Consider the following 27,644-nt stretch of genomic DNA (forward strand, 5'->3'; position numbering starts at 1 on the left):
CTACTTCTGTGCGCTAAAATAACTTTTTATTTAGGTCAATAGACCGAACTTGCAATAAAATAATAAACACGCAAATAAACGAGTAGTAAAAGCATCAGTAAAACTAGCAAAATTTGTTGACGCTGACCAGCAAGGACTTATCAAGAATCTATATATGGAGACCTGCATCCAACCTAATGTTGCACTTTAGACTTTTGAATGTTGGCGATCATGCTCATCGGAAGTAGTTTTGAATTGATGAATTTCACGCTGCCGAAATGAAGGACAAGCTGAGTTTCGTAGTAAGCAAACAGCCACATCAAATAATTACTATCGATCTCAGCATCAGGTAGTGGAGAATCCAGGGTCCAGTATTTGTCAGAAATGGATATAACTTTAGGACCAGGACGTTCAAGCAATCGAACGTAGCGATCGTACCAGTGTCTCAACTCGGTTTCTCGTTTAGCAAGATACTCGTCCCAAGTCGGGACTTTTGGCGGGACTGGATAGCCCGGCTGAATAGTTCGAGCTTCACCAATCTTTCCATACCGTCGTTCATGTTCTTCGATGATTGCTTCCCAGTTGACTTTGTCTTGTAACGGTAGCTTAGTGAAGTGATCGTCGTCGTTGATATCGACATAAGCTTCGCGTAACGACATGATTCCGATGAATGGGTTCACCAAACCTAAACCACCTCTCTCCAACGGCCAGTACACCCACACGTCGACAATGTCCGCTTCACGAAGTTTCTCGAATCGAGACTTTAACTTTTCGACAGGATTTCCGTTTTCCGAACCGAAGAGACCGGTGTATATCATACCCAGCGAGGTGACGATTTGATCCAAATGCTGTTTTCCGGAGACCAGAGCGCATTTACCGAAGTTTCGCACAAAGAATGCCAAATATTTGTTGAAGACGTTGATCCATTCTAGAACGCACTCGGATTTGTCCAGCAGAGCTCGCATTTCATCCAAGAACTTTGTGATCGCATCTTGATCGATCTTGAAGATTCCATTCGAATGAAGCTCCAGATAGCCCCAGTGTATGTTCCTCTGAGGTAGTGGTGATGGTCCGCAAATGACGGTTTTGCTGGGCTCGAGCTTTTTCAACGCTTCGTCCGAGTAAATCGAAACGGAACCACTTCGATCTTCTTTGACTTTAAGTCCAACCATTTTGCCGTATGTGTTCATTGTGTTCCAAGCTTTCGCGACATTCTCCTCAACGTTATCCCAGAACCAGAATTCGTCGGAAATTCTGTAAATTCGCATGCCGTTGCATTTCTGATTGACCAGCAAATCGAGTAAGAAGAGTAATGTCTCTCCGAAGAGCGACGAAAGAGTGTGCGACGTTGGAACACCTCGAACAACTAATGCTGGTGCTTCGTTTTCCACCAAGGAGACACGGGGTTGTAGGAATTTCTTGAAGAATTCCAGCCATTCCTTCGAAACACCAAAATATTCCAATGCAATGAGAGCAGCATCGTGAACAACTGAAGGACCAAACGATTCCAAATCGGCTTGTACAACAACTAAAGGCTTATCTTTTCGAATCACTTGGTGAAGACGGATTTCCGCGCTGAGTGTATGTAAGAAGGCTTGCTTGAAGTCGATATCTGGATCAGGTTTAACAATGCGTCTCCGTCGGCGAGGTGCAGGCGGCGGCGTGCATTCGGCACCATCACAGTCAAATAAAATTTCCTCCGTGTCGTTACAGATTGGTCCTCTTCTCTTCTTCATAATTCGTTTCTTAATTACTGTCTGCCTTGCCTCAGCAAGGCAGGCTGATTCGACTCTGACATATTCCTCCTGTTGACGACTCTCTTGCGACTGCATCGAATCTGGAAGGGCTGACAAAAATGTACTTTGGTGAAATTCAATTCGTTTACTCTCAATCGAATCGTCATGACAGAAGATCTCAGCAAAAATCTTTGATTCGTAAATTTTCATGAATTGACCTTTGAAATAGGCTGCCCACTGAACGCCAACATATTGCAAAAACAATGCCGTGATGATATCTTCATTCATAAAAGCTTTGTATTCGCCAGCAAGACCTCGGCGAAGTTCCACTAGTTCACATGATGCTGGCCACTCCCACCGTTTCAAGTTACGCAGTCGATTGGTAAGAAGTGATGCCACTTCCTCTAAAGCTTCCGAATTTTCATTGAGTTCACTCAAGGCTGCTTTCTTCTCTGGGGTCAGAAGCTCCTGCGTGTTCAAACCTTTGATGCAACACTGCACATCGTACGAAGATATGTAAAAGTCGGCGATTTTAAAGAAATCTCCAGTCTCCTGGCGGATCTCTTTCATTATACTTTGACCTTCGGCATTCTCTTCGAAATTCAGTAGCACGTCAGAAAGAAATTTACGAAACTTGCCGGCTTCAAATTCTTCAGATGTTGGAGCGTTGAACATAAGAGACTTCATTTTTTCAACGACTTTGGCTTTGTCCTGTTTCGCCTTTTCCTTTAGCTCACTTAAGTTTTCCTCTGTTTCTGCACCGGCAGACTTCACAGAGCTTTTCTCTTCAAGCTCCAGCCATTCGCTCAACAGTGAGCCGTAAAGATAAGAATATTCACATTTTCGCAACGCATATTGAATTTCCTGCTTCAGTTTATCAATCCATGCACGAACCAGCTGGGTGCTGAGCGACGAATCCTCTTTACCATTTTTCAAAACATAATTGAGATTCTCGATTAGTATCTGATCGATGATGTCCTTGACCGGACTGTCTTTGACGGCTTCGTAAAGTATTTGCAGTGCATTTGATGGATCGATCGAAGGTTCCTCAATGCTCTTCAGGACCGGATTGAAATGATCGTTCATCAAATTCCGTTGCTGCTTGAGTTCTTCAAGCTTCTCTTGGGTCACTTGCTGGACAATACTCCTGAATGAGGCACTCATTGTCGTAGGGGCTGAAATCGAAAATAGACCAAATTGAGTACGGTTATTCGATACCATTCGTAATCACTTCTTCAAATTATGTTGATTTAACTCGCTCTTTACGGAAAATACATCTCTGAGATAATAGACTTTATAGGTGTGCCCATAATTTTATCTTACATTTTTGTCCTGACATTAATTGGATCTAATGACTTGTTTTAAAAATTGAATATAGAAAAATAAAATTGGGCAAAAGTTCGAATTATTTTTGTTTGATAAAATTGTCAGACAGCAACAAATGTGGGTGTGAATGCAAATATGATTTAAGTTTAGCGTTGCAGCTGTTTAGGAATATTAACGAATTTTCACTGAATTACGTCGATTTTTTTTTTATTTCAAATACCGAAAAATAGGTGTTAAGGAATCTCGCGCCGCGTCATTCACAATAATTCACAAACTGACATCTTCCTTATACAAAATGTGTCAAAATGTGAATTATTATTGTGAATGACGCCGCGCGAGATTCCTAGCAACCGAAAAATATTGCGTCCCATAAACGATGTGAATGGTTCACAGCTCAAATTCTTGATTAATTAAATTTAAATAAATTCTAAAAGAATTTCATCTACTGGACTGATTATATTTCCAGTAAATAAGTAAAAGTTCGCTCCAAACTTTAACCTATATTATTATCACGATCTATGCAGTAGGGCGTATCGAATTTTTAGAATTTTAAGGGCCGCGATAGCCTGTGTGCGGAAAACGTAGATCATTGAAAACTAATTCCAGGCATATGGTTGATGGATCCGAAGGTGCCCGGGAAGAAGTCCCCCCGGACGACTTTAACTTTCAAATGGTCATAACTCGGAAAGTTGAGAGTATTTCTGAAAACAATGTTCTAGCAGGATGTAGAGCGTTAAAAACTCTACAAAACTGCCAAAGAAACCGATGGTCCAAAAGGTGTGTCTGTCGAGGTTTTCTAACATCGAAAGTTCGACATTTTCGTTTTTGACTTTTATTTCCTGAGAGACAAATTATTAAGTTTAGCTTTCGGCATGAGGTTGTAGAGGAGGTCGAGTACTACCAGTACACTAGGCATTGTCCCTGTCGGCGATCCATCCGAAACCACTTTTTCAACATAAATGAATGAACTTTTTAAGTGTACCCACGAAGCCAGTGCAGACACTGTAACCGGGGTTGCTGAGTCGAGGTAACCTTGGCCAGTAAGTGCACATAATATTCCATAACAGTAGCTGAACTCTTTTACAAAATATTTAAGAATTCGGTGTAGCACATTTTGTACTACAAAATCTGAGAAAGTGAAATTTGTGAGAAAAACAACAAATAATCGTTTTAATTAGTTATTTGACCCACGAACAGTAGTAAGAAGTCGATTTCGTTGCAAATACACATTTTTCGATATTTTTACAGATTTTGGAAATTTTAATTTTTCGCTGGTTCGTCCATTTAATGCTCGTAGTTCATATCGTGACGAGCTAGTAAATGGAAAAGTGATCATTTGCTACAAGGTATACGTTAGCAAAATCGCTTCAAGAGCTCTAGAAGAAAATCTAAGATTTTTTAAATCTTTATCTAAGATTTTGTCATCCTAACAATTTGTCCTACAAAGAACGGATATAAAACCGCTAGCTCAAATAAATTGGAATAGGCCTGGTGACATCTTAATGTCATCATTGTATGAAATTTAAATTTTTGTCACCGTTCTCCGTGTAGGAAAAGTTCTAAATTTTCATTGTAAGAAATTCGCCTTCGGCCCTAAAGTATTTAATTTGATATCACTCATTTATCGGCTTTTAATATTCAGAATATTCTGTACTATTTTCGATGCGACGGTATGCCGTAACAGGAACACCTGTGTCTGTTGAAATTTTAACTGACCATCGTTCTGCGCTTTCTAAGCGGCTTTGCAATGAAACTTTATCTTGGAGCATTAGCACCCAACACCCAAAACAAAAGTCGGCGCGCCTGAGTTCAATACTTCGTCGATTAAAAAAAAGTTTTTGAAAATCGGTTGAACTTTGCTCCAGTTGTCGTGTTAACAAAGAGCAGAAAATGATTCTTTCGAGAACTACCACCAGATGCTTGAACCAATACCGCCCATTTTCGAACTTGACCTGAGGATTTCAATACTTCGTCGATTAAAAGAAAGTTTTTGAAAATCGGTTGAGATTTACTCAAGTTATCGTGTTAACAAAGGGCACAAAGTTTTAACATTGAACGTTTTTTCATCACATTTCCATACATTTTTAATCATAGTGAACGTGTTATGTACGGTGTATTTGTTTTCGTAAAACCCATGACTTACAGTCAAGGGAATAATATGATGGAAGCAACCAACGTTCTTAGATAATTTTGCTTATACAAATGTTTAAAGTATTGAAAAACAGTATTGTTTTTCAAAACAGCCATGAGGAGCTTCAATGCACTCTCTAAACGTACGGAACTTTGAAAACCGAAACATTTTCAGTTTCTATGTTTTGCTTGATCAAGTTAACAATTTGTCCCACAAAATATACATGAATTGCCATCGGAAAATGGGCCCATCACACCGAATGTGCCTCGACTTCCGAACATTTAATTGCAATTTTTATGAGTTATTAATTTCTCCATATAAAAATGCAAGCAAAACAGAAAATTTGTCGGTTTTCAGAATTCCGTGCGTGTAGCATTGGGAGTAGACGTTCAACGCTCTAAGTTAATGTTCGGTAGTTAATTCAAAATCACAAAAAAAGAGCTTTATGCATACCTTGACCGAGCTGTCTTTGGTTCATGTGCAGATGGGGTTCTTTACCTTAAGTAGTGACGTTGGGGCATATTTCAGGCAATGTTTTTAGAGCTGAATAATACCACGAAAATAAACAATTTCGTCGCAGGAACGTTAGGATTAGGAGAAGTAACAAAGATGATATCTAATAAGAGTACAAATGGGAACCCTACTCTAAGTAAATGACAAATATGGTACCTTAAAATCTAAGAAACCTACTAAGCCAATTTATTCTCATCTGTTGAATAAAAAGCCTTAGGGATTAAGCTTCAACCTCGAAAAACTTAAAAAAAAAACTCAGAGTAAATTTTTAATACGGTTTGCAATTTGAAGAATTATCACTCTCAATTGATCAATACTAATTATTTGCCACTGACTGGTTGAAGCAACATAAATTTACCTAGAATGCAATTTTCAACAGCCGCGACTGGCAAGCGACAAGCTTTATTATCGCTGTTTGTACAAAATCAACCTACTGAAAAATAGAGAATATGAGCGCTATGAACGAAGATATATTTTGAGAGAAATGTCGTAAAAATACGCATATTCTTACATAACTGAAATGCATCGTATATATCGGTCTGTGTTGTGGATCCCATCCCAACTATACATATTAAGTAACCTTGAAAATATTCAGAAGAAATGCGATTCAGATTTGATGCGTATTTTGGTGTTTAAAATTGTAAATAGAAAAGAAAACTTTGGAACTTTGGTAAAGTGAAGAATGTGAAGATGTTCAATGAACATTGTTCATCGAACTGAGTTTTATTAACTATTTTGCTGGTCACTTACATGGAACTGCCGACGATAGACGGTACACTATATATTATAACAGTTTATAGTCTTATAACAGCCGCGACAACTTAATAGACTTACGTACATTAACAACACGATGTTGATTTGGTGAGATCACCAATCGCAATGCCGAAAAAAGTTGTCTGAGTATTTATTTAATCCTGTAGCTTTTCATAGCGACGCAACGGACACCTATTGCAATTTTTTTTTCTTTTGTCGTACTGTCAAAGAAGATAATAGAAAAGTTTACAGTAGGTGTCCTTCGCTTCGCTCATATTATAAATAAACCCACCAAAATTCCTCTCTCTGTTTAATTTTCATAATCGTATCAGACAGTTTGTTGTTCATATCACCACAAAGTTAAAAAATAAAAAGTCCATCAGTGTATACGTGTGATTATCGATCGCGGCTCCGCCACGGATCAAATTTACGCGTAAAATCGACTCTTCATCTTTTTATCCATTGTTATGTAAATAAGTATTACTGAAACTTCGGAAGCCTTAATTGTGAAAAACGTTATGCCTATCTCGGGAATATTGTTGGTAATTGAATTTTCCCGGGTGACTTATGGCCCTAGTTGAACAAGGAACTATTTCAGAATGCACTACATAGGATGGGATATCAGAAAAACACCTCATTGAGCCCAATATCCCATATTGCCTTGACTCCGGTCAATGTTGAATTCACAGGGTAAAATTAATGAAGTTACAGACTCGCTGCTTGTGTTGGATATGTGCTTGCAATACTGAAAATGATTTCACCAAAAATCCAAACGATGTTGTTATATTGTAAAACAAAATATTTTCCTTTAAAATTTAGGAATTTGTCAAAGCACCTAGCAGGGTAATAGAGGTTTTTACACGTCAAATAGAGTAGTTTTTTGATACCAATAATACCATTAGCAGCCTTAATGGTAATTTTGCAATGACATTATGAAAAAAAAGGTATGGAAATATTCGCATACTTCGATTAAAGTACTACTTTATTTTTTTCTATTACCCTGCTAGGTGCTTTGAATTTGTCCAATTTCCAAGTCATCACATTTTCCAGAATTTTCCTAAATTTTCTCAAAAATATTTGTTGGGAAAATCTAGAAAAATTTGAGAAAATTCCAAAAAAAGTGTGAAAAATGTTGTACCAAAAATAGTCCGAACATTGTCACCTCCATATGCAGCACCATTCACTGATCGAAGAATATTTTGTTCTAATCTTGGTTCCAATCTGTTGGAAATACTTCGACAAAAGGATTTAGAAAATTCGATAATTAATCAGGGACTGTGTCATGCCGACTGTGAATGGTTCAGAATTGAACGATAAAGAAAACCCCGGCCTTTGGGTGCTAAAATAATTTTTTATTTACATAAATAGACCGAACTCAATACATACATGCGGCCCTAAATACAAAAAAATCAATGGCGTTAGTCGCGTTAGTAAAACTTACAAAATCGATAAAAAAAGGCCAATGAAAAGGCGAACGTTTGTTAAAAGGCTTGACCTGTTGACTAGAAATTTAATGTTGGACTTTAGATTTTTGAATGTTGGCGATCATGCTCATCGGAAGTAGTTTTGAATTAATGAATTTCACGCTGCCGAAATGAAGGACAAGCTGAGTTTCGTAGTACGCAAACAGCCACATCAAATAATTACTATCGATCTCAGCATCAGGTAGAGGAGAATCCAGGGTCCAGTATTTGTCAGAAATGGATATAACTTTAGGACCAGGACGTTCAAGCAATCGAACGTAGCGATCATACCAGTGTCTCAACTCGGTTTCTCGTTTAGCAAGATACTCGTCCCAAGTCGGGACTTTTGGCGGAACTGGATAGCTCAGCTTAACAGTTCGAGCTTCGCCAATCTTTCCATACCGTCGTTCATGTTCTTCGATGATTGCTTCCCAGTTGACTTTGTCCTGTAACGGTAGCTTGGTGAAGTGATCGTCGTCGTTGATATCGACATAAGCTTCGCGTAACGACATGATTCCAATGAATGGGTTCACCAAGCCTAAACCACCCCTCTCCAATGGCCAGTACACCCACACGTCGACTATGTCCGCTTCACGAAGTTTCTCGAATCGAGACTTTAACTTTTCGACAGGATTTCCATTTTCCGAACCGAAGAGGCCGGTGTATATCATACCCAGCGAGGTGACGATTTGATCCAAATGCTGTTTTCCGGAGACCAGAGCGCATTTACCGAAGTTTCGCACAAAGAATGCCAAATATTTGTTGAAGACGTTGATCCATTCTAGGACGCACTCGGATTTGTCCAGCAGAGCTCGCATTTCATCCAAGAACTTTGTGATCGCATCTTGATCGATCTTGAAGATTCCATTCGAATGAAGCTCCAGATAGCCCCAGTGTATGTTCCTCTGAGGTAGTGGTGATGGTCCGCAAATGACGGTTTTGCTAGGCTCGAGCTTTTTCAACGCTTCGTCCGAGTAAATCGAAACGGAACCACTTCGATCTTCTTTGACTTTAAGTCCAACCATTTTGCCGTATGTGTTCATTGTGTTCCAAGCTTTCGCGACATTCTCCTCAACGTTATCCCAGAACCAGAATTCGTCGGAAATTCTGTAAATTCGCATGCCGTTGCATTTCTGATTGACTAGCAAATCGAGTAAGAAGAGTAATGTCTCTCCGAAGAGCGACGAAAGAGTGTGCGACGTTGGAACACCTCGAACAACTAATGCTGGTGCTTCGTTTTCCACCAAGGAGACACGGGGTTGTAGGAATTTCTTGAAAAATTCCAGCCATTCCTTCGAAACACCAAAATATTCCAATGCAATGAGAGCAGCATCGTGAACAACTGAAGGACCAAACGATTCCAAATCAGCTTGTACAACAACTAAAGGCTTTTCCTTTCGAATCACTTGGTGAAGACGGATTTCCGTGCTGAGTGTATGTAAGAAGGCTTGCTTGAAGTCAATATCTGGATCAGGTTTAACAATGCGTCTCGGCTGCGATGCTATTTTCCTATACACTTTACGCAATGGTGCATAACCACCATCAGCTTGCATGTCGTTTGCAACACCGACCAGTTCTGGAGCTGGCGTTAAACGTTGCATCATCATCTTTGGTGCTGCATAGGAGCTGGAGCGTGATTCGACTTTAGCATATTCCTCTTGTTGCTGACTGTCTTGAGAGTGCATCGAATCCGGAAGGGCTGACAAAAATGTACTTTGGTGAAATTCCTTTCGTTTACCCTCAATCGAGCCGTCATGACAGAAGATCTCAGCAAAAATCTTTGATTCGTAAATTTTCATGAATTGACCTTTGAAATAGGCTGCCCACTGAACGCCAACATATTGCAAAAACAATGCCGTGATGATGTCTTCATTCATAAAAGCTTTGTATTCGCCAGCAAGACCTCGGCGAAGCTCCACTAGTTCACAAGATGCTGGCCACTCCCACCGTTTCAAATTACGCAGTCGATTGGTGAGAAGTGACGCCACTTCCTCTAAAGCTTCCGAATTTTCGTTGAGTTCTTTCAAGGCTGCTTTCTTCTCTGGCGTTAACAGCTCCTCTGTGCTTAAACCTTTGATGCAACACTGCACATCGTACGAAGATATGTGATAGTTGACGATTTTGAAGAAATCTCCTGTCTCCCGGCGAATCTCTTTCATTATACTTTGACCTTCGGCGTTCTCTTCGAAATTCAGTAGCTCGTCAGAAAGAAATTTACGGAACTTGCCGGCTTCAAATTCTTCAGATGTTGGAGCGTTGAACATGAGAGACTTCATTTTTTCAACGACTTTGGCTTTGTCCTGTTTCGCCTTTTCCTTTAGCTCACTTAAGTTTTCCTCCGTCTCCGCACCAGCAGACTTAGCGGCTTTCTTCTCTTCCAGTTCCAGCCATTCGCTCAACAGTGAGCCGTAAAGATAAGAATATTCACACTTTCGCAACGCGTATTGAATTTCCTGCTTCAGTTTATCAATCCATGCACGAACCAGCTGGGTGCTGAGTGACGAATCCTCTTTACCATTTTTCAAGACATAATTGAGATTGTCGATAAGTATCTGACCAATAATGTCCTTGACGGGACTGTCCTTAGCGGCTTGGTAAAGTATTTGCAGTGCATTCGCCGGATCGATCGAAGGTTCTTCAATGCTCTTCAGAACAGGATTGAAATGATCGTTCATCAAATTCCGTTGCTGCTTTAGTTCCTCAAGCTTCTCTTGGGTCACTTGTTGGACAATACTCCTGAATGAGGCACTCATTGTCGTAGGGGCTGAAATCGAAAAAATAGACGCAATGGGAGTGCTGTTCGAGGTAATGCGTACAAATCAATTGGATAATATGTTGTGGAATTCTATAAGCTTTTACGGTTATTATTTCCTTGCTGTAATAGATTAACAACGTGAATCCAAGTCAGGGAAATTTAAATTTTCTAGTGCCTCGACAAAATTCTATGGGTCGCATTTCGACGACATTTTCACTCTTAAAGTTGTTTCTGCAGTCTCTGAACAAGTCAATTTTAGTCTCAGAAAATTAATGTCTTGTGAAAGACCTAAATGATTGTTAGTCGGAATCCAGAGATACATTATATAACCGAGACTTGTTCCAAGCCTAAGCCCGATTATCTAACAAATTTTCTATTTTTATGCTAGTTGTGTAATATCGCACGACGCGTCTCAACGATCTTGTCAAATGTGACGGTATTTTTTTTGGCATATCTTTTAGCATATCTTTTCAAAAAAAAATTTGGGTTCCAAAAATTATTTTTGTTTCCAAAAAAAAGTTTTGTAAGTATATAAAGAATTTTGGTTTTCAAAAAAAAGTTTTGATTAAGTATATAAGGAGTTTGGTTGAAGAAAAAGTAACTAAAAAATACTTGTTTTTTCTATACATATGAGAAAATATGGTAATAATTGATTGCAAAGAGAAATTAATTTAGAAATGAAAACGTAAAAGAAAATTGAGAAAATAGATAAAAGTGAATAAATGAAAGGGAATATTTTTAAGGGAAAGGATTGGGCTGAGTTTCTTTTTAAATATTGCTCTCTTGATCTGTTGTTTTCTACATTATTACCTATGACTGCGCAAAAACTATAAGTTTGTGGATGATAATGTTATTGAAACTAATCAATGGATCGGTGGTTGGATGTATTTTTTTTAATTTTTTGTGTTTTTGTTCGAAAGTTCACCTCAAGCCGTTTTGTTGGTTCCTATGGAATTCATCCTTTTACGAAAACGTAAAGGAGTTTAGTTCGTCTTTTTACGAAATGAATACCAATTTTTATTGGACATAAAAAGTGTTTTAACACGCCGAGCGAACCGGCCCATTGCCCCGGAGCGAAGCGGAGGGCCGCAATGCGAGCCGGGCGCCGGAACGGTGTCGGTAACTTAGGAGTTAATTTTTTTTCTCTCGCCTCGTCCAATAATTAGCCTGTGTAATTTGTTTTTCATAAAAATTAAATTTACAAAACCAAATTATAGACGGCAAATATACATAAAAACAAATTGGACAATAAAAGTTCGATGGTTCAACTGAAAATGATTTTTTCCTTGCATCTAATCACTTTTATGCACTGTAGTGCCCATATGTTCATTTTGCGTGCGTAAATATGCATTCGATGAAGTGTAAAATTGCTACAGTACATAAAATCTTGTTGCTAACTTGTGCCTAAACTGGAATTTTGCGCATACGATGTGTTGTCAACCTCGGCTTCGCCTCGGATTGACAATCGTCACATCTATTGCGCAAAATTTCCATTTAGGCACATGTTAGCAAAATAGCTATTATCTGCATTCTCAATTTTCTTTTACTTGTTATACGGAAATTATTTCCTTTTCAATTTTAGAAATCAATTTTACACAAAAAACAAAAAAAAAACAAAAAATATTACATCCAACCACCGATCCATTGCTCAGACCAATCCTTTCCCTTAAAAATATTCCCTTTCATTTATTCACTTTTATCTATTTTCTCAATTTTCTTTTAGTTTTCATTTCTAAATTTCTCTTTGCAATCAATTATTACCATATTTTCTCATATGTAGAAAAAACAAGTATTTTTTAGTTACCAAACTTCTTATATACTTCATCAAAACTTTTTTTTGGAAACAAAAATATTTTTTGGAAACAAAATTTTTTTTTGAAAAGATATGCTAAAAGATATGCCAAAAAAAATACCGTAAATGTGCGCCTTAGAAGGAAATGTTTCTTCGGAAAGTGTTCGTTAGTAACAATAACTTTGACTGTGTTGGGTAGGAGAATTCAAACTTAAATCCATAATTACCACTGCAACCTAGATCAGAAGTTTAAAGCTTTAGGGTAAAACGCTACAAACTCGATTAATTGTCGGCAATTTAGAAATTGTAAAGCACTTGGGGACAAAAGAACTTTTTGAATTTTTTTTTGCTTGTTTGATGAAATTGTCAGACAGCAATAAAGACGAATGTAAGCAGGAATATCATTAAAGTCTAAGCGTAGCGCTGTTGAATAATACTTTGAATTCAGCCTTATTGAAAGGATAAATTGAAGTTAGTTTATTTATTTATGTCATAATATGAGTAAGGCCTGTGAGCCTTTTTTAGTACATATTACAGTAGGATGTCAATCAACGCAAGTTAAATTATCTTACTTTTCAATAACGAATCCTCTTGATGTTTCTATCGATGGAATCAATCCAGCTTCAAATGCAATAGATCTGTAAAATATAAAAGAAAAATCATTTGAAATTTTCCAAGTTATAGAAAGATTGTTTGATTTCGTAGTGTATATGACAGCAGTTTTCTATTTATATTCTTCCAATTTCAATTCGAAGTATTTTAAAGTTCACGTCGATTGATATGAATAAGCTTTCCAAGGCGACCAATGAAATACATTTTTGCACAATTTTTTATAACCCGAGACGAAAATGTAAGAGCATCATCAAATAGCAGCAATAAAAAACATTTTAAAATTTATTCTATTCCGGAGGTTCGTTATAAAACACATCAAGCAATGGAACTTATCAAACGAGAATTTTCTGCGCAAATCCATTTCTTTGTCACAGGGAAAACAAAATATTTAAAATTTAGGAATTTGTCCAATTTCCAAGTCATCACATTTTCCAGAATTTTCCTAAATTTTCTCAAAAATATTTGTTGGGAAAATCTAGAAAAATTTGAGCAAATTCCAAAAAAAGTGTGAAAAATGTTGTACCAAAAATAGTCCGAGCATTTTCACCTCCATATGCAGCACCATTCACTAATCGAAGAATATTTTGTTCCAATCTTGGTTCCAATCTGTTGGAATTACTTTGACCAAAGGATTTAGAAAATTCGATAATTAATCAGGGACTATGTCATGCCGACTGTGAATGGTTCAGAATTGAACGATAAAGAAAACCCCGGCCTTTGGGTGCTAAAATAATTTTTTATTTACATAAATAGACCGAACTCAATACAATAATGCGGCCCTAAATACAAAAAAAAATCAATGGAGTAGTATCGCGTTAGTAAAACTTACAAAATCGATAAAAAAAAGGCCAATGAAAAGGCGAACGTTTGTTAAAAGGCTTGACCTGTTGACTAGAAATTTAATGTTGAACTTTAGATTTTTGAATGTTGGCGATCATGCTCATCGGAAGTAGTTTTGAATTAATGAATTTCACGCTGCCGAAATGAAGGACAAGCTGAGTTTCGTAGTAAGCAAATAGCCACATCAAATAATTACTATCGATCTCAGCATCAGGTAGTGGAGAATCCAGGGTCCAGTATTTGTCAGAAATGGATATAACTTTGGGACCAGGACGTTCAAGCAATCGAATGTAGCGATCGTACCAGTGCCTCAACTCGGTTTCTCGTTTTGCAAGATACTCGTCCCAGGTCGGGACTTTTGGCGGAACTTGATAGCCCGGCTGAATAGTTCGAGCTTCACCAATCTTTCCATACCGTCGTTCATGTTCTTCGATGATTGCTTCCCAGTTGACTTTGTCCTGTAACGGTAGCTTAGTAAAGTGATCGTCGTCGTTGATATCGACATAAGCTTCGCGTAACGACATGATTCCAATGAATGGGTTCACCAAGCCTAAACCACCCCTCTCCAATGGCCAGTACACCCACACGTCGACTATGTCCGCTTCACGAAGTTTCTCGAATCGAGACTTTAACTTTTCGACAGGATTTCCATTTTCCGAACCGAAGAGGCCGGTGTATATCATACCCAGCGAGGTGACGATTTGATCCAAATGCTGTTTTCCGGAGACCAGAGCGCATTTACCGAAGTTTCGCACAAAGAATGCCAAATATTTGTTGAAGACGTTGATCCATTCTAGGACGCACTCGGATTTGTCCAGCAGAGCTCGCATTTCATCCAAGAACTTTGTGATCGCATCTTGATCGATCTTGAAGATTCCATTCGAATGAAGCTCCAGATAGCCCCAGTGTATGTTCCTCTGAGGTAGTGGTGATGGTCCGCAAATGACGGTTTTGCTGGGCTCGAGCTTTTTCAACGCTTCGTCCGAGTAAATCGAAACGGACCCACTTCGATCTTCTTTGACTTTAAGTCCAACCATTTTGCCGTATGTGTTCATTGTGTTCCAAGCTTTCGCGACATTCTCCTCAACGTTATCCCAGAACCAGAATTCGTCGGAAATTCTGTAAATTCGCATGCCGTTGCATTTCTGATTGACTAGCAAATCGAGTAAGAAGAGTAATGTCTCTCCGAAGAGCGATGAAAGAGTGTGTGACGTTGGAACACCTCGAACAACTAATGCTGGTGCTTCGTTTTCCACCAAGGAGACACGGGGTTGTAGGAATTTCTTGAAAAATTCCAGCCATTCCTTCGAAACACCAAAATATTCCAATGCAATGAGAGCAGCATCGTGAACAACTGAAGGACCAAACGATTCCAAATCGGCTTGTACAACAACTAAAGGCTTGTCCTTTCGAATCACTTGGTGAAGACGAATTTCCGTGCTGAGTGTGTGCAAGAAGGCTTGCTTGAAGTCAATATCTGGATCCGGCTTAACGATGCGCCTTGGCTTGGATGCTTTTTTCCTAACCATTTGAGGCGGTGGTGCGTAACTGCAATCAGATTGCACGTCGTTTGCAGCCCCAAATAGTCCTGAAGGCGCCGCACATTGCATCATCATCATTGGAGCTGCATAGGAGCGTGATTCGACTTTAGCATATTCTTCTTGTTGCTGACTATCTTGAGACTGCATCGAATCCGGAAGGGCTGACAAAAATGTACTTTGGTGAAATTCCTTTCGTTTACCCTCAATCGAGTCGTCATGACAGAAGATCTCAGCAAAAATCTTTGATTCGTAAATTTTCATGAATTGACCTTTGAAATAGGCTGCCCATTGAACGCCAACATATTGCAAAAACAATGCCGTGATGATGTCTTCATTCATAAAAGCTTTGTATTCGCCAGCAAGACCTCGGCGAAGCTCCACTAGTTCACATGATGCTGGCCACTCCCACCGTTTCAAATTACGCAGTCGATTGGTAAGAAGTGACGCCACTTCCTCTAAAGCTTCCGAATTTTCGTTGAGTTCTTTCAAGGCTGCTTTCTTCTCTGGCGTTAACAGTTCCTCTGTGCTTAAACCTTTGATGCAACACTGCACATCGTACGAAGATATGTGATAGTTGACGATTTTGAAGAAATCTCCTGTCTCCCGGCGAATCTCTTTCATTATACTTTGACCTTCAGCATTCTCTTCGAAATTCAGTAGCTCGTCAGAAAGAAATTTACGGAACTTGCCGGCTTCAAATTCTTCAGATGTTGGAGCGTTGAACATGAGAGACTTCATTTTTTCAACGACTTTGGCTTTGTCCTGTTTCGCCTTTTCCTTTAGCTCACTTAAGTTTTCCTCCGTCTCCGCACCAGCAGACTTCTTAGCGGCTTTCTTCTCTTCCAGTTCCAGCCATTCGCTCAACAGTGAGCCGTAAAGATAAGAATATTCACACTTTCGCAACGCGTATTGAATTTCCTGCTTCAGTTTATCAATCCATGCACGAACCAGCTGGGTGCTGAGTGACGAATCCTCTTTACCATTTTTCAAGACATAATTGAGATTGTCGATCAGTATCTGACCAATAATGTCCTTGACGGGACTGTCCTTAGCGGCTTGGTAAAGTATTTGCAGTGCATTCGCCGGATCGATCGAAGGTTCCTCAATGCTCTTCAGAACAGGATTGAAATGATCGTTCATCAAATTCCGTTGCTGCTTTAGTTCCTCAAGCTTCTCTTGGGTCACTTGTTGGACAATACTCCTGAATGAGGCACTCATTGTCGTAGGGGCTGAAATCGAAAAAATAGACGAAATGGGAGTGCTGTTCGAGGTAATGCGTACAAATCAATTGGATAATATGTTGTGGAATTCTATAAGCTTTTACGGTTATTATTTCCTTGCTGTAATAGATTAACAACGTGAATCCAAGTCAGGGAAATTTAAATTTTCTAGTGCCTCGACAAAATTCTATGGGTCGCATTTCGACGTCATTTTCACTCTTAAAGTTGTTTCTGCATTCTCTGAACAAGTCAATTTTAGTCTCAGAAAATTAATGTCTTGTGAAAGACCTAAATGATTGTTAGTCGGAATCCAGAGATACATTATTTAACCGAGACTTGTTCCAAGCCTTAAGCCCGATTATCTAACAAATTTTCTATTTTTATGCTAGTTGTGTAATATCGCACGACGCGTCTCAACGATCTTATCAAATGTGCGTCTTAGAAGGAAATGTTTCTACGGAAAGTGTTCGTTAGTAACAATAACTTTGACTGTGTTCGGTAGCAGTGCCTATATTCGCGAAAATATTTTCACGAATTTTCTCAAATTTTCACGATTTTCTCAAATTTTTGTAAATTTTCGCAAATCGTTTTTTGTGAAAATTTAAGAAAATCGCGAAAATTTGAGAAAATTTGTGAAAATATTTTCGCGAATATAGGCACTGTTCGGTAGGAGTCTCCTACTAGGAGAATTCACACTTAAACCAATAATTACCACTGCAACGTAGATCAGAAGTTTTAAGCTTTAGGGTAAAACGCTACAAACTCGATTAATTGTCGGCAATTTAGAAATTGTAAAGCACTTGGGGACAAAAGAACTTTTTGAATTTTTTTTTGCTTGTTTGATGAAATTGTCAGACAGCAATAAAGACGAATGTAAGCAGGAATATCATTAAAGTCTAAGCGCAGAACTTTGAATTCACCCTTATTGAAGACTGTTAAGGATAAATTGAAGTTAAATTATCTTACTTTTCAATAACGAATCCTCTTGATGTTTCTATCGATGGAATCAATCCAGCTTCAAATGCAACAGATCTGTAAAATATAAAAGAAAAATCATTTGAAATTTTCCAAGTTATAAAAAGATTGTTTGATTTCGTCGTATACACTGCTAGCAGTTTTCTATTTATAGTTCGAACGGTAATTTAATTATTCCAATTTCAATTCGAAGTATTTTAAAGTTCACGTCGATTGATGTGAATAAGCTTTCCAAGGCGAACATTTTTGCACAACTTTTTATAACCCGAGACGAAAATGTAAGAGCATCATCAAATAGCAGCAATAAAAAACATTTTTAAATTTATTCAATTCCGGAGGTTCGCTATAAAACACATCAAGCAATGGAACTTATCAAACGAGAATTTTCTGGCGCAAATCCATTTCTTTGTCACAGGGAAATTGTTATTTACGTAACAAAATGAAATAAGATCAATGTTGGTTTATTTCCCGCTTTTTCGACCCTTTGCACTTACGTACCTGTCTTGGACAATTAATGTTAGGAAATTCAGCCTATTCGTTCGGGCTACAATTCACGAAATTGCCTAAATTCAATCGTCCAAGACACATACGTAAATAACTTGTATGACCGTTATAACAGTGCGGAAGGCAGAGTGTTAAACCTAATATGTTTTATGATTTGTGCCTTGAACTGATCGAAATTTTGTGACATTGAAAATCCCGATGATGACTGATGTGATGCACCAAATTGCGATGGTGATTTCGTCTTTATCCCTCAATACACCTCTTGAGAAGATGCCTTCAAATCAAATGAAAACTATAATATTTAAAGTTGGTGATTCACAGCTCAAATTCGATCAATCGATTTTTCAAACTGAAGCCTTTCACAAAAGAATTTTATTTATTGCGCTCTGAGAATATTTCCGTTACACTGTCCGAAGCGCTCCAAAGCATCATACAAGCTGTGCATTTTTGCATTAACTAGGTCCCACCTTTTGGGCGGGTCAGGTCCCTTGACTGATAATTTTTTTCAATATCTTTTTGATCATTTTCATTGTTGAACTTCCGAAGCATCACTGATACAAATGCCTACATTTGATCCTAATTTATTTTTACATATGCTGTATTCCTAAAAAAATTGTCAAATTTAGAACATTAATATATCGATTACTCTATACATTACAACAAAATTCTTCAAAAAATCTTTGAACGTAAGACCGAATGATCTTTGAGTTCTTATGTTTCTTATAAATTTGCAGCAAGATTTTCAATCAACCAATCAAACTCGTATGAGCTATGTATTATTCTGTTTGATTGCCATTTTGTCGAATTGAATCAGAGTAGATGCGAAGTTTAACGAATATGGAACGATGAGAGGCCTTTTCACTTTGGTAAAAAATTTAAAAAAAAAACCATTTCGTAGAAGGATGAATTCCCTGGGAACGAACAAAACGCCTTCTCATTACATTTCGTAGAAGGATGAATTCCCTAGGAACGAACAAAACGCCTTCTCGCGACATGTACCACATTTCATTTGAAAGCAGGCATTTTTCTGCCGTAAGACAGTAAAAACATCTTTCTTTGGTATTTAGTAGACGGATTTTTGTTAGTCAACTATCAGATTTGTTAGTCAACTATCAGATTTGTTAGTCAAGTATCAGATTTGTTAGTCAACTATCAAATTTGTTAGTCAACTATCAAGTTGTTAGCAGTTCACTAACAAGAGATGTTTACCGGTTAGAGGCTGGGCATGTACTGACGAAATTTTTCTTCCTATTTGTTTCATGCACATCATCGAAAACATACTTATACGATTTACACACACTACGCAACAAATTCAAATTTCATCAAAGTAATCTTTTTCGATTGAGGCTATAATCAACAGTGTAAAATCCTGTTTTTATGGCATAGCTTCCAGATCCTTCGTCCCACATAGCCCATCTTCGAACTTAGCGTTGGTATTTTACTTCCACATATTTAAAAAAAAATCGTGCCTTGAACGATTTTTTGTTACCCAGATTAAACGTTTTTCATGCCATTTCATACATTTTCAAGCACAGTAAACTTTTTTGTTACCCACATATTTCGGTATTTTCTGGTGTAAGACCCTGACTTTCAGTCAAGGGAATAACCGCAGCTCGTGTGAATTACAACCCTCGCTTCGCTCCACAAACTTTAGTCGTCGTAGTTGTCTAATGTTTGGTTTGCTTTGGCCGCAAACTTATCGCTCGTCCGAGCTGTCTAATATTGCAATACGACACTGCAACTCTTGTGAATTACGACCCTCGCTTCGCTCGGGCCGCAAACTTCACACTCGTCAGAGTTGTCTAATAATAAGTTTTAGTCTAATCGCAAACTTCTCGCTCGTCCGAGCTGTCTAATATTGCAATACGATACCGCAACTCGTGTGAATTACAACCCAGGCTTCGCTCCGCAAACTTCAGTCGTCGTAGTTGTCTAATGTTTGGTTTGCTTTGGCCGCAAACTTAACGTTCGTCCGAGCTGTCTAATATTGCAATACGATACTGCAACTCGTGTGAATTACGACCCTCGCTTCGCTCGGGCCGCAAACTTCACACTCGTCAGAGTTGTCCAATATTAGGTTTGATCTAATATCAAACTTATCGCTCGTCCGAGCTGTCTAATATTGCATTACGATACCGTAACTCGTCGAAGTTGTCTAATGTTAGAATTGCTTGACTTTTGTAATACTATATACTCACTGTAGTGTATATGTAATTTTAGGTATATGCTGCTTGTTAATTAATAAAATATAAAATAGCAATTATCAAATACCAATTATCGAAAATCAACTATATTGTTCATTTATTACATTTCTATTTTTTGGCATAACTTCCGAAGCGTTGATCACACATAGCTTATCGTCGAACTTAGCCTCAGGAATCCCATTCCTCGTCGATTAAAAAAAAATCATCAAAATCGGTTATGAATTACTCAAGTTATCGTGGTGACAAAAAAAAAATAGGTTACAAACAATTACGTTTTTCTTCACATTTCATACAATTATCAAAAATTAAAAAGTATCACATTTTCGTTTTCAATAGGTAAAACACACATAAAACAAAAATGTGATACTTTTTAATTTTTGATAATTGTACATTGTTAGGCGACAAACATTTTATGGTATTAGATCATAGATCATTAGATCGATGTGTACTCTTTATAAGATGATTCTGGAGTGACAAAAGACATAGCTAATGCGTTCTTTTTATACATAAATTCATAATTGATATTCAAATAGCCAACTATCAAATTTGATAGTCAACTGTCGAATTTGATAGTCAACTATCAAGCAAGTTGATAGTCAACTGTCAAATTTGATAGTCAATTATCAAGTTGATTGTATACCATCAATTCTAATATAATTCGTTGGCCAAAACAAATTCACATGATTTACACACACATCCAGATTTACACACAGACGGACAAGCACTACTAACCATTTAATTCGAAAAAAAGAAAACACCGAGGAATTGCGCTGTGGGCCGTGCTAACACTTCTCCCAGTGTTAGTGGAGTGCTTAGGTGATCTTCTCTTCTCTTTGATTTTTGTTTTTCGTTAGTTCTAATGTTCCTTTTTGTTTTTTCAGATTAGTGACCATGGCTTTTGTTAGTGTTGGTGTCAGTATTTTCCGTTTGTCTAGTTTTCAGTTTCAGTTTTAATGAAAATGTTTGTAAAGTTTACTGTTGTGAGTTTTTGTGCAAAAGTGAATGAATGGGTGAATGGATCTGTGCGTGAGCCGATGGATTGAGGTTTGAATTTGTTATTTCATTAAAATGTTGATTTTTGTTCTTCTTTTCGGTTTCATTTGTTTGCTTGATTTTTTGCAAAAAGTTTACCCTCCCTACCGTAGAGCCGATGGATTGAGGTTTGAATTTGTTATTTCATTAAAATGTTGATTTTTGTTCTTCTTTTCGGTTTCATTTGTTTGCTTGATTTTTTGCAAAAAGTTTACCCTCCCTACCGTAGAGCGCACACAATAACAAAACTCTCGACACTGTCGTTCCTGACGAGTCCCCCAGTGTTCTGTTTCCACATAAAATTCACGGGAATTATATGGAAGTGAACTAGTGAGTTTTGAGATTAGCTGGACGAAACGGTGTCTCTAGGTACTTTAGGGATAACGCGACTTAGACAATTTGATTGTGATCAGAGTCACGGATGTTTGCAAAAATTTATGCAATCAACCTTAATATGGTGAATCTGTTCATGATGTGTCTGAAATATTCTTGAAGGGTCTGTAAAAGTAAGCCGTGACAAAAATCGGACGCTAAAAAAAATCTTCTTCCACAAAATAAAAATAATAATTTAAATAAAAAAAAAGAAATAACTCAAAATAAATGGAAAATGGGCGATTCATCAATCGGAAAACCCAGCGGATCCGGGATCGCAAATATGAAAGATTTGTTAGAAAATACCAAGAAGGAGTATCAGGCTTTTCATCCGAAAAATAAAGAATGGCCGTGTCCGTTTTGTTTTATCAAAAGCAAAACATTGATACAATGTCGAATACACATATATCACGAACACCGAAGCATTGCCAATGCAGATAGATTCGATTTCTTTTCAAATATACAATCCAAGACGTCTGTCCCTCTTTCGAGCCTCAGCGAACGTTCAAGACCAACCTTAAATAGAAAATGCAAACAGAAAGAATGTTCAATAACTGATGATGTCGAGCAGGAGTCTGAATCGAATGAAATCCATAAAAGAAAGGATCATAATCTGTTTAATGTGAAAGAAAATATGTCACGAATCGGAAGTCATCCTGAAAGCAAATCAACAAAGGACTCAAACGTTTCAACAACAGATGACTTGACAAAGTTTTTGAAACTAATCAACGATGGAACGAATAAAGAATCTGTGTTAGGAGATGAACTTTCAACTTCCTCGATGCATATGGCCGATAGATCGACAGAATTGTTTGAAGATGATGACGAGGAAGTGTTTTACTGTCCTTACGATTGTACTAACAAGAAACCTTTTCGAAATCGTAGAGGTGTTAACATTCATATTGGTAAAGTACATCAAGGTAAAGCTAAAATTAAACGAGAAGATGTTGAGTACGTATACATAACAAACGAGAGTGCTGAGACATCTGACTTCGGACGCAAACTAGCATATTTCAAAACAACAACTGCTACACTTCGTCGTTGTCCAAAAGGAGCACGTCAAGACTTGGCAGTTACTCTCACTAAAGTGATACGGAAAATAGTGATCAACAACAGCGAAAATTCATGGAATGACTTGTTGATTTTTCCTTATGCAACCTTGAGAATTCCTGATAGAAGCGAAAATGTAATGAATTTGACTTCGTTCGTTCGTCAAAACATTAAGGAATGGAATGAAGGCAATGTAAACATAATTGAGAACACGATCATCGCACAAAATAACAGGAAGTTTGAAAATGAGATTTCTAAGAAAGCAGAAGCGAAGCTTTCTGATGGCGATATAAGTGGAGCCTTACGTTTAATTTCTTCGGATGATTGTATTGCACCGAACAACGACCACACTTTGAATGCTTTGAAACATAAACACCCAGAACATCCTGAGCCATCAAATTTTCCAGATTCATCAATCGATGTTGATCAAATTATACCGACCGAAGAAGAAGTTCGCAGATCGATTATGTCATTTAAGAATGGTTCTGCAGGCGGGCTGGACAGTCTCCGCCCACAAATTTTGAAAGACTTATTGAACATTCGCAACGGCGAAGCATCAAATCAATTGCTGTCGGCAATCACATCTTTAACAGAAATCATATTACATGGTGATGTTCCAGCATCTGTTTGTCCTTATCTGTACGGAGCAATGCTAACAGCCTTACAGAAGATTTGTGGTGGCATTCGACCAATCGCTGTTGGAAATACATGGAGACGGATATCAGCTAAATTGGCTTGTTACAGGACTTCATCAACATTATCGAATTTGTTTAAACCAAATCAGTTAGGTGTTGGAATCAAAAATGGAGCCGAAGCAGGAGCTCATACAGCGCGAATTTATTTCAATCACAAACATAAATCAATTAAAGTATTTCTCAAAATTGACGTTAAAAACGCATTCAATGAGTTACGAAGAGATGCACTGCTTCATGAGGTCAAACGAAATGTTCCAGAGATCTTCAAATTTGTAGAGCAATGTTATAGAAATCCAACAAATGTGTATTACGGTGAACATTTAATACTGTCCCAGCGAGGGGTCCAGCAAGGAGATCCACTTGGACCTGCTTTGTTCTGCCTGACCATACAGAGAATCATTGCATCGCTTCAATTGCTGAATTTAGATTTGAATCTGTGGTACCTGGACGACGGTACCATTGCAGGCCACCCACATGATGTTTTGCTTGGACTTGAAATGATCATCGAAAAAGCTCGAGAAGTTGGTTTGGAATTGAACCACGGAAAATGCGAAATTTCTATTTTGGGCTCACATTCAATAGACAATAGTAACGAAGTCGTGAAAATGTTCCAAATGGTGTCTCCAGGGATTCAAGAAATACGAGAAGGCAACGAATTTCTTTTAGGAAGTCCACTTACAGATCAGGCTTCCGTCATTTGTCTTGAGAAGAAAATCATCGAACTGCAACGTCTTTCGAACAAATTAACGAAGATAAGCGCACATAGTGCCTACTTCCTACTACGAATTTCCATTACAACACCGCGATTGATTTTCTTCCTCCGTGGAACCCCGATGTGGCGTAATCATGTTGGTCTAAAACGTTATGACGAGGTTTTGAAAGAATCATTGGAATCACTGCTCAATATTCAATTAACACCAAAAGCCTGGTCAGAATCCGCTCTGCCTATTAAAAGTGGAGGTATTGGAATCAGGCACGCAACCGAAATCGCTTTACCATGCTTTCTCTCATCAATTTACCAAGTTTCTGATTTGGTGGACGATCTGTTATCTGAAGAATACCGACAGACTGATCCTCCTAAATCTGAAGCAGAAGAACTTTGGTGTGAAGAGTTTGGTGAATTGCCAGAAGAGGGATTACGACGTTTTCAAAAAATCTGGGAATTGGACGCAATCAAAAACAAAATCGATTCCTTGAGCACATCTTTTGAGAAAACAGAAGACAAAGCAAGATTCTTGGCTAATTCTATAACAGAAACCGGCGCTTGGCTTCAAGTATTACCATCGCCACAATTGGGAACACATTTGTCTAATGACGAATTCAGAATCGCAATGTCTCTTCGTCTTGGTACGACCATTGTCCAACCTCATAAGTGCATCTGTGGAGAAAAAGTAACCGAATTCGGACGACATGGGCTATCTTGTTCAAAAGCCAAAGGTACAAAAGTCAGACATGCGATGGTGAACAATATCCTTCAACGATCGCTACGATCAGCTGAAGTACCTGCAATTTTGGAACCACCTGGTTGCTCTAGACCAGATGGAAAGAAGCCAGACGGATTAACTTTAATACCCTGGGCAAAGGGCAAATCATTGCTCTGGGATTATACGTGCAGAGACACCTTCGCTCCATCATATTTGAGCTCAACATCAAAACATGCAGGACATGCAGCCAAGAAAGCAGAAGTTGACAAAATCAATCACTATTCCGAACTATCAAATCAATTTGTTTTCGTGCCGGTCGCCTCTGAAACTTCTGGAATTTTCGGAAAACTTGCACTCAATTTGATAAAGAAAATAGGGAGTAAAATTGCCGATGTAACAAACGAAAAGCGCTCAACATCTTACTTAATTCAACGAATAAGTGTAGCTATACAAAAAGGAAATGTTGTTTCGATATTAGGTACAATACCTGAATCGAAAAACCTCGGCGAAATTTTCTATCTTTAAATTGTAAAATCTTTCATTTGAATATAAATATCCAAAAAAAATCAAATTTCATCAAAGTAATCGTATCGTATTTAATAGAGAAGTTATCAACAGTGTAAAATCAGGTTTTTCTGGAATAACTTCCAGATTCTTAATCCCACATGGCTCATCTTCGAACTTAGCCTCGAGAATTTAATTCCACATCGATTAAAAAAAAAATTGTTGAAATTGGTTAAGAATTACTCGAGTTATCCTGCCCACAAGAAAAAAACGGTTACAGACATTAACGTTTTTCATAACATTTCATACATTTTCAATCAAAGTGTACATGTATGGTTACAGACATTTTTCGGTATTTTCTGGCGTAAGACCCTGACTTTCAGTCAAGGGAATTACGGATGTGGGACGATGTTAAATGGCAGTATACGTGCTGATCTGGTTTTTCATACACCCATTCGCATAAATACAAAAATGCGACAACAATTTACTAACTAATTGAAAAAGATCAAGAAGGTCAAGCTTTTCGTCCAAGCAGATCTAACGGATCTCTTTCTTATCATACCCTGACAAAAGATTCAAAATTGAGATTCATAAATGGTCTACCGCTGGTACACAATCAATATACTCAGGAATCCCCCCTAGTATTTCACAATTTTTCTAAAGATAATTACTGTGTGAGTCATCATTCTCTATCCAACAACAAAGCAGTTTACTCTCTTGATTACTAATTTCTAGTTTTTATGTGCTGCTATCTGAGGCGATAACTATACATAAATTACATAAAATGTAATCTGAATGCAGTTCTTAAAAGACAAGATAAAATGGTATCACTTTATAACGGATAGCCGAGGCTGATAAGCACAAAGCTTTGTTACCGTTTCAACAAAATTCTCATTAGGTGAGTATCATCGGCTCTTCAAGCGAAATATCTGAATCAATCGAATCGAAAATAATTTATTATGAACGCTACACGGCCAGCGAAAATAATGAGAACGAAAATAAATTAAGAAAAAAAGACGCAAACACACACGCAAAATACCGGCATCTTTCTTACGTAACTGGATGCATCATCATTATATAGAATATCGGTTTGTACAACATACTTTCGGTATCCCATCCCAATTATAATTTGCTTTGGTAACCTTGAAAATATTGTATTCGGATGGAATGAAGTCATTGCAAATATAGTTTTTGATGCGCAGTTTGATTTCAATATCCCAAAAAACCAAAAAAAAAAACTTTGAATGGAATTTAGATATAATTCTGAAAATTATCGAACTAATTTTCATTAGATGGGTATGACGGGACACTTACATGAAAATGCCGATGACCACGGGTACACAGTTACAGCAAAGTCTTAAAACAACGACAATTTAATCAGTGCACATAAAAACAGCGATGCTACACTGGTGAAATCACCAAACGGAATGCCGATACACCGAATAATCTTGTTCGAGTAGGTTTAGATCCAAAAGTTTAGCTATACACAAACAACACAAACAAATCGACTGAATTCTTCTTCTCTGTTTGATTTTCTAATTGGTAGACTTTGTAACCATATGTTATTCGTGCCATAAAGCTTTCACCGATCGGAAAACTTGGATTTTTTGTTTTTAATAGCTTTGGCAGTGACTCGTGTTATCGTTATTGGCCAAAAAGCTAGAGTCCTCTATTGTTATTGTATGGAGGGATTCTTTTGGAAAACAGCCTATCGAAATCGGACGTTCGACTGGACTCTTTTATTATGTGCCCTGCACGGCTCGTGTAACTGGAGAAAGTTTACTTTCGCCCCTCAAAATTGACATTTCTACTCTCGGCTCTCGTATGAAGCATGAAATAGTTATTTGTGTATCTGTTTTTGACGATTGTTCTTAGGCAATTTCGCGAGTTGTAGCCCGAACGAAGTGATTTGAAAAATTTTTGTCGTCGTTATCGATAACAGCCGTATGTGCCAGGTTAATACAAATGCATGAAACGAATAGGTAAACGATTATAACGGGATTTAGGTCTCTCCTTTGAATGCATTTTCGTCGTCTGCTCCTGCTTGGTTTACTTTACTATGTCGTGGATAGAGTAGAGATGTTTTGATAGCAGCTATTTCGATACTAGTGATACTAGTGCTGAAATAAAATGTAAATATTGACTTCGGGTCTCGGCGCTTAAGTAAAGGTAAGGGTAAAGGTTTGTCAAGAAACTTTTTCATTATGTGGTCGGTTCTAATTG

The 27,644-nt window shown here is 37.9% G+C and overlaps 1 protein-coding gene across 4 annotated transcripts; it reads right to left on the reverse strand.

Annotated features, from left to right (window-relative positions):
• Positions 1–26,945, reverse strand: LOC119078878. 4 transcript variants are annotated; one of them, XM_037186599.1, is made up of 4 exons: positions 26,736–26,906; positions 17,628–17,693; positions 15,401–16,670; positions 1–1,614 (listed from the first exon to the last, which is right to left on the reverse strand). In XM_037186599.1, the coding sequence occupies exons 3-4, from the start codon at positions 16,657–16,659 to the stop codon at positions 174–176; spliced, it is 2,700 nt and encodes an 899-aa protein (XP_037042494.1). In that variant the 5' UTR covers positions 16,660–16,670; positions 17,628–17,693; positions 26,736–26,906; the 3' UTR covers positions 1–173. The 4 variants fall into 4 exon arrangements, with proteins under 4 accessions (XP_037042494.1, XP_037042493.1, XP_037042490.1 ...); XM_037186598.1 differs by lacking the exon at positions 1–1,614 and adding an exon at positions 7,895–9,389 and having other exon boundaries at positions 26,736–26,910; XM_037186595.1 differs by lacking the exon at positions 1–1,614 and having other exon boundaries at positions 13,774–16,670; positions 26,736–26,945.
• Between the last annotated feature and the right edge of the window lie 699 nt (positions 26,946–27,644).

Source organism: Bradysia coprophila, unplaced genomic scaffold (assembly GCF_014529535.1).
Source record: "Bradysia coprophila strain Holo2 unplaced genomic scaffold, BU_Bcop_v1 contig_297, whole genome shotgun sequence".
In the NCBI taxonomy this organism is placed as follows: Eukaryota; Metazoa; Arthropoda; class Insecta; order Diptera; family Sciaridae; genus Bradysia; species Bradysia coprophila.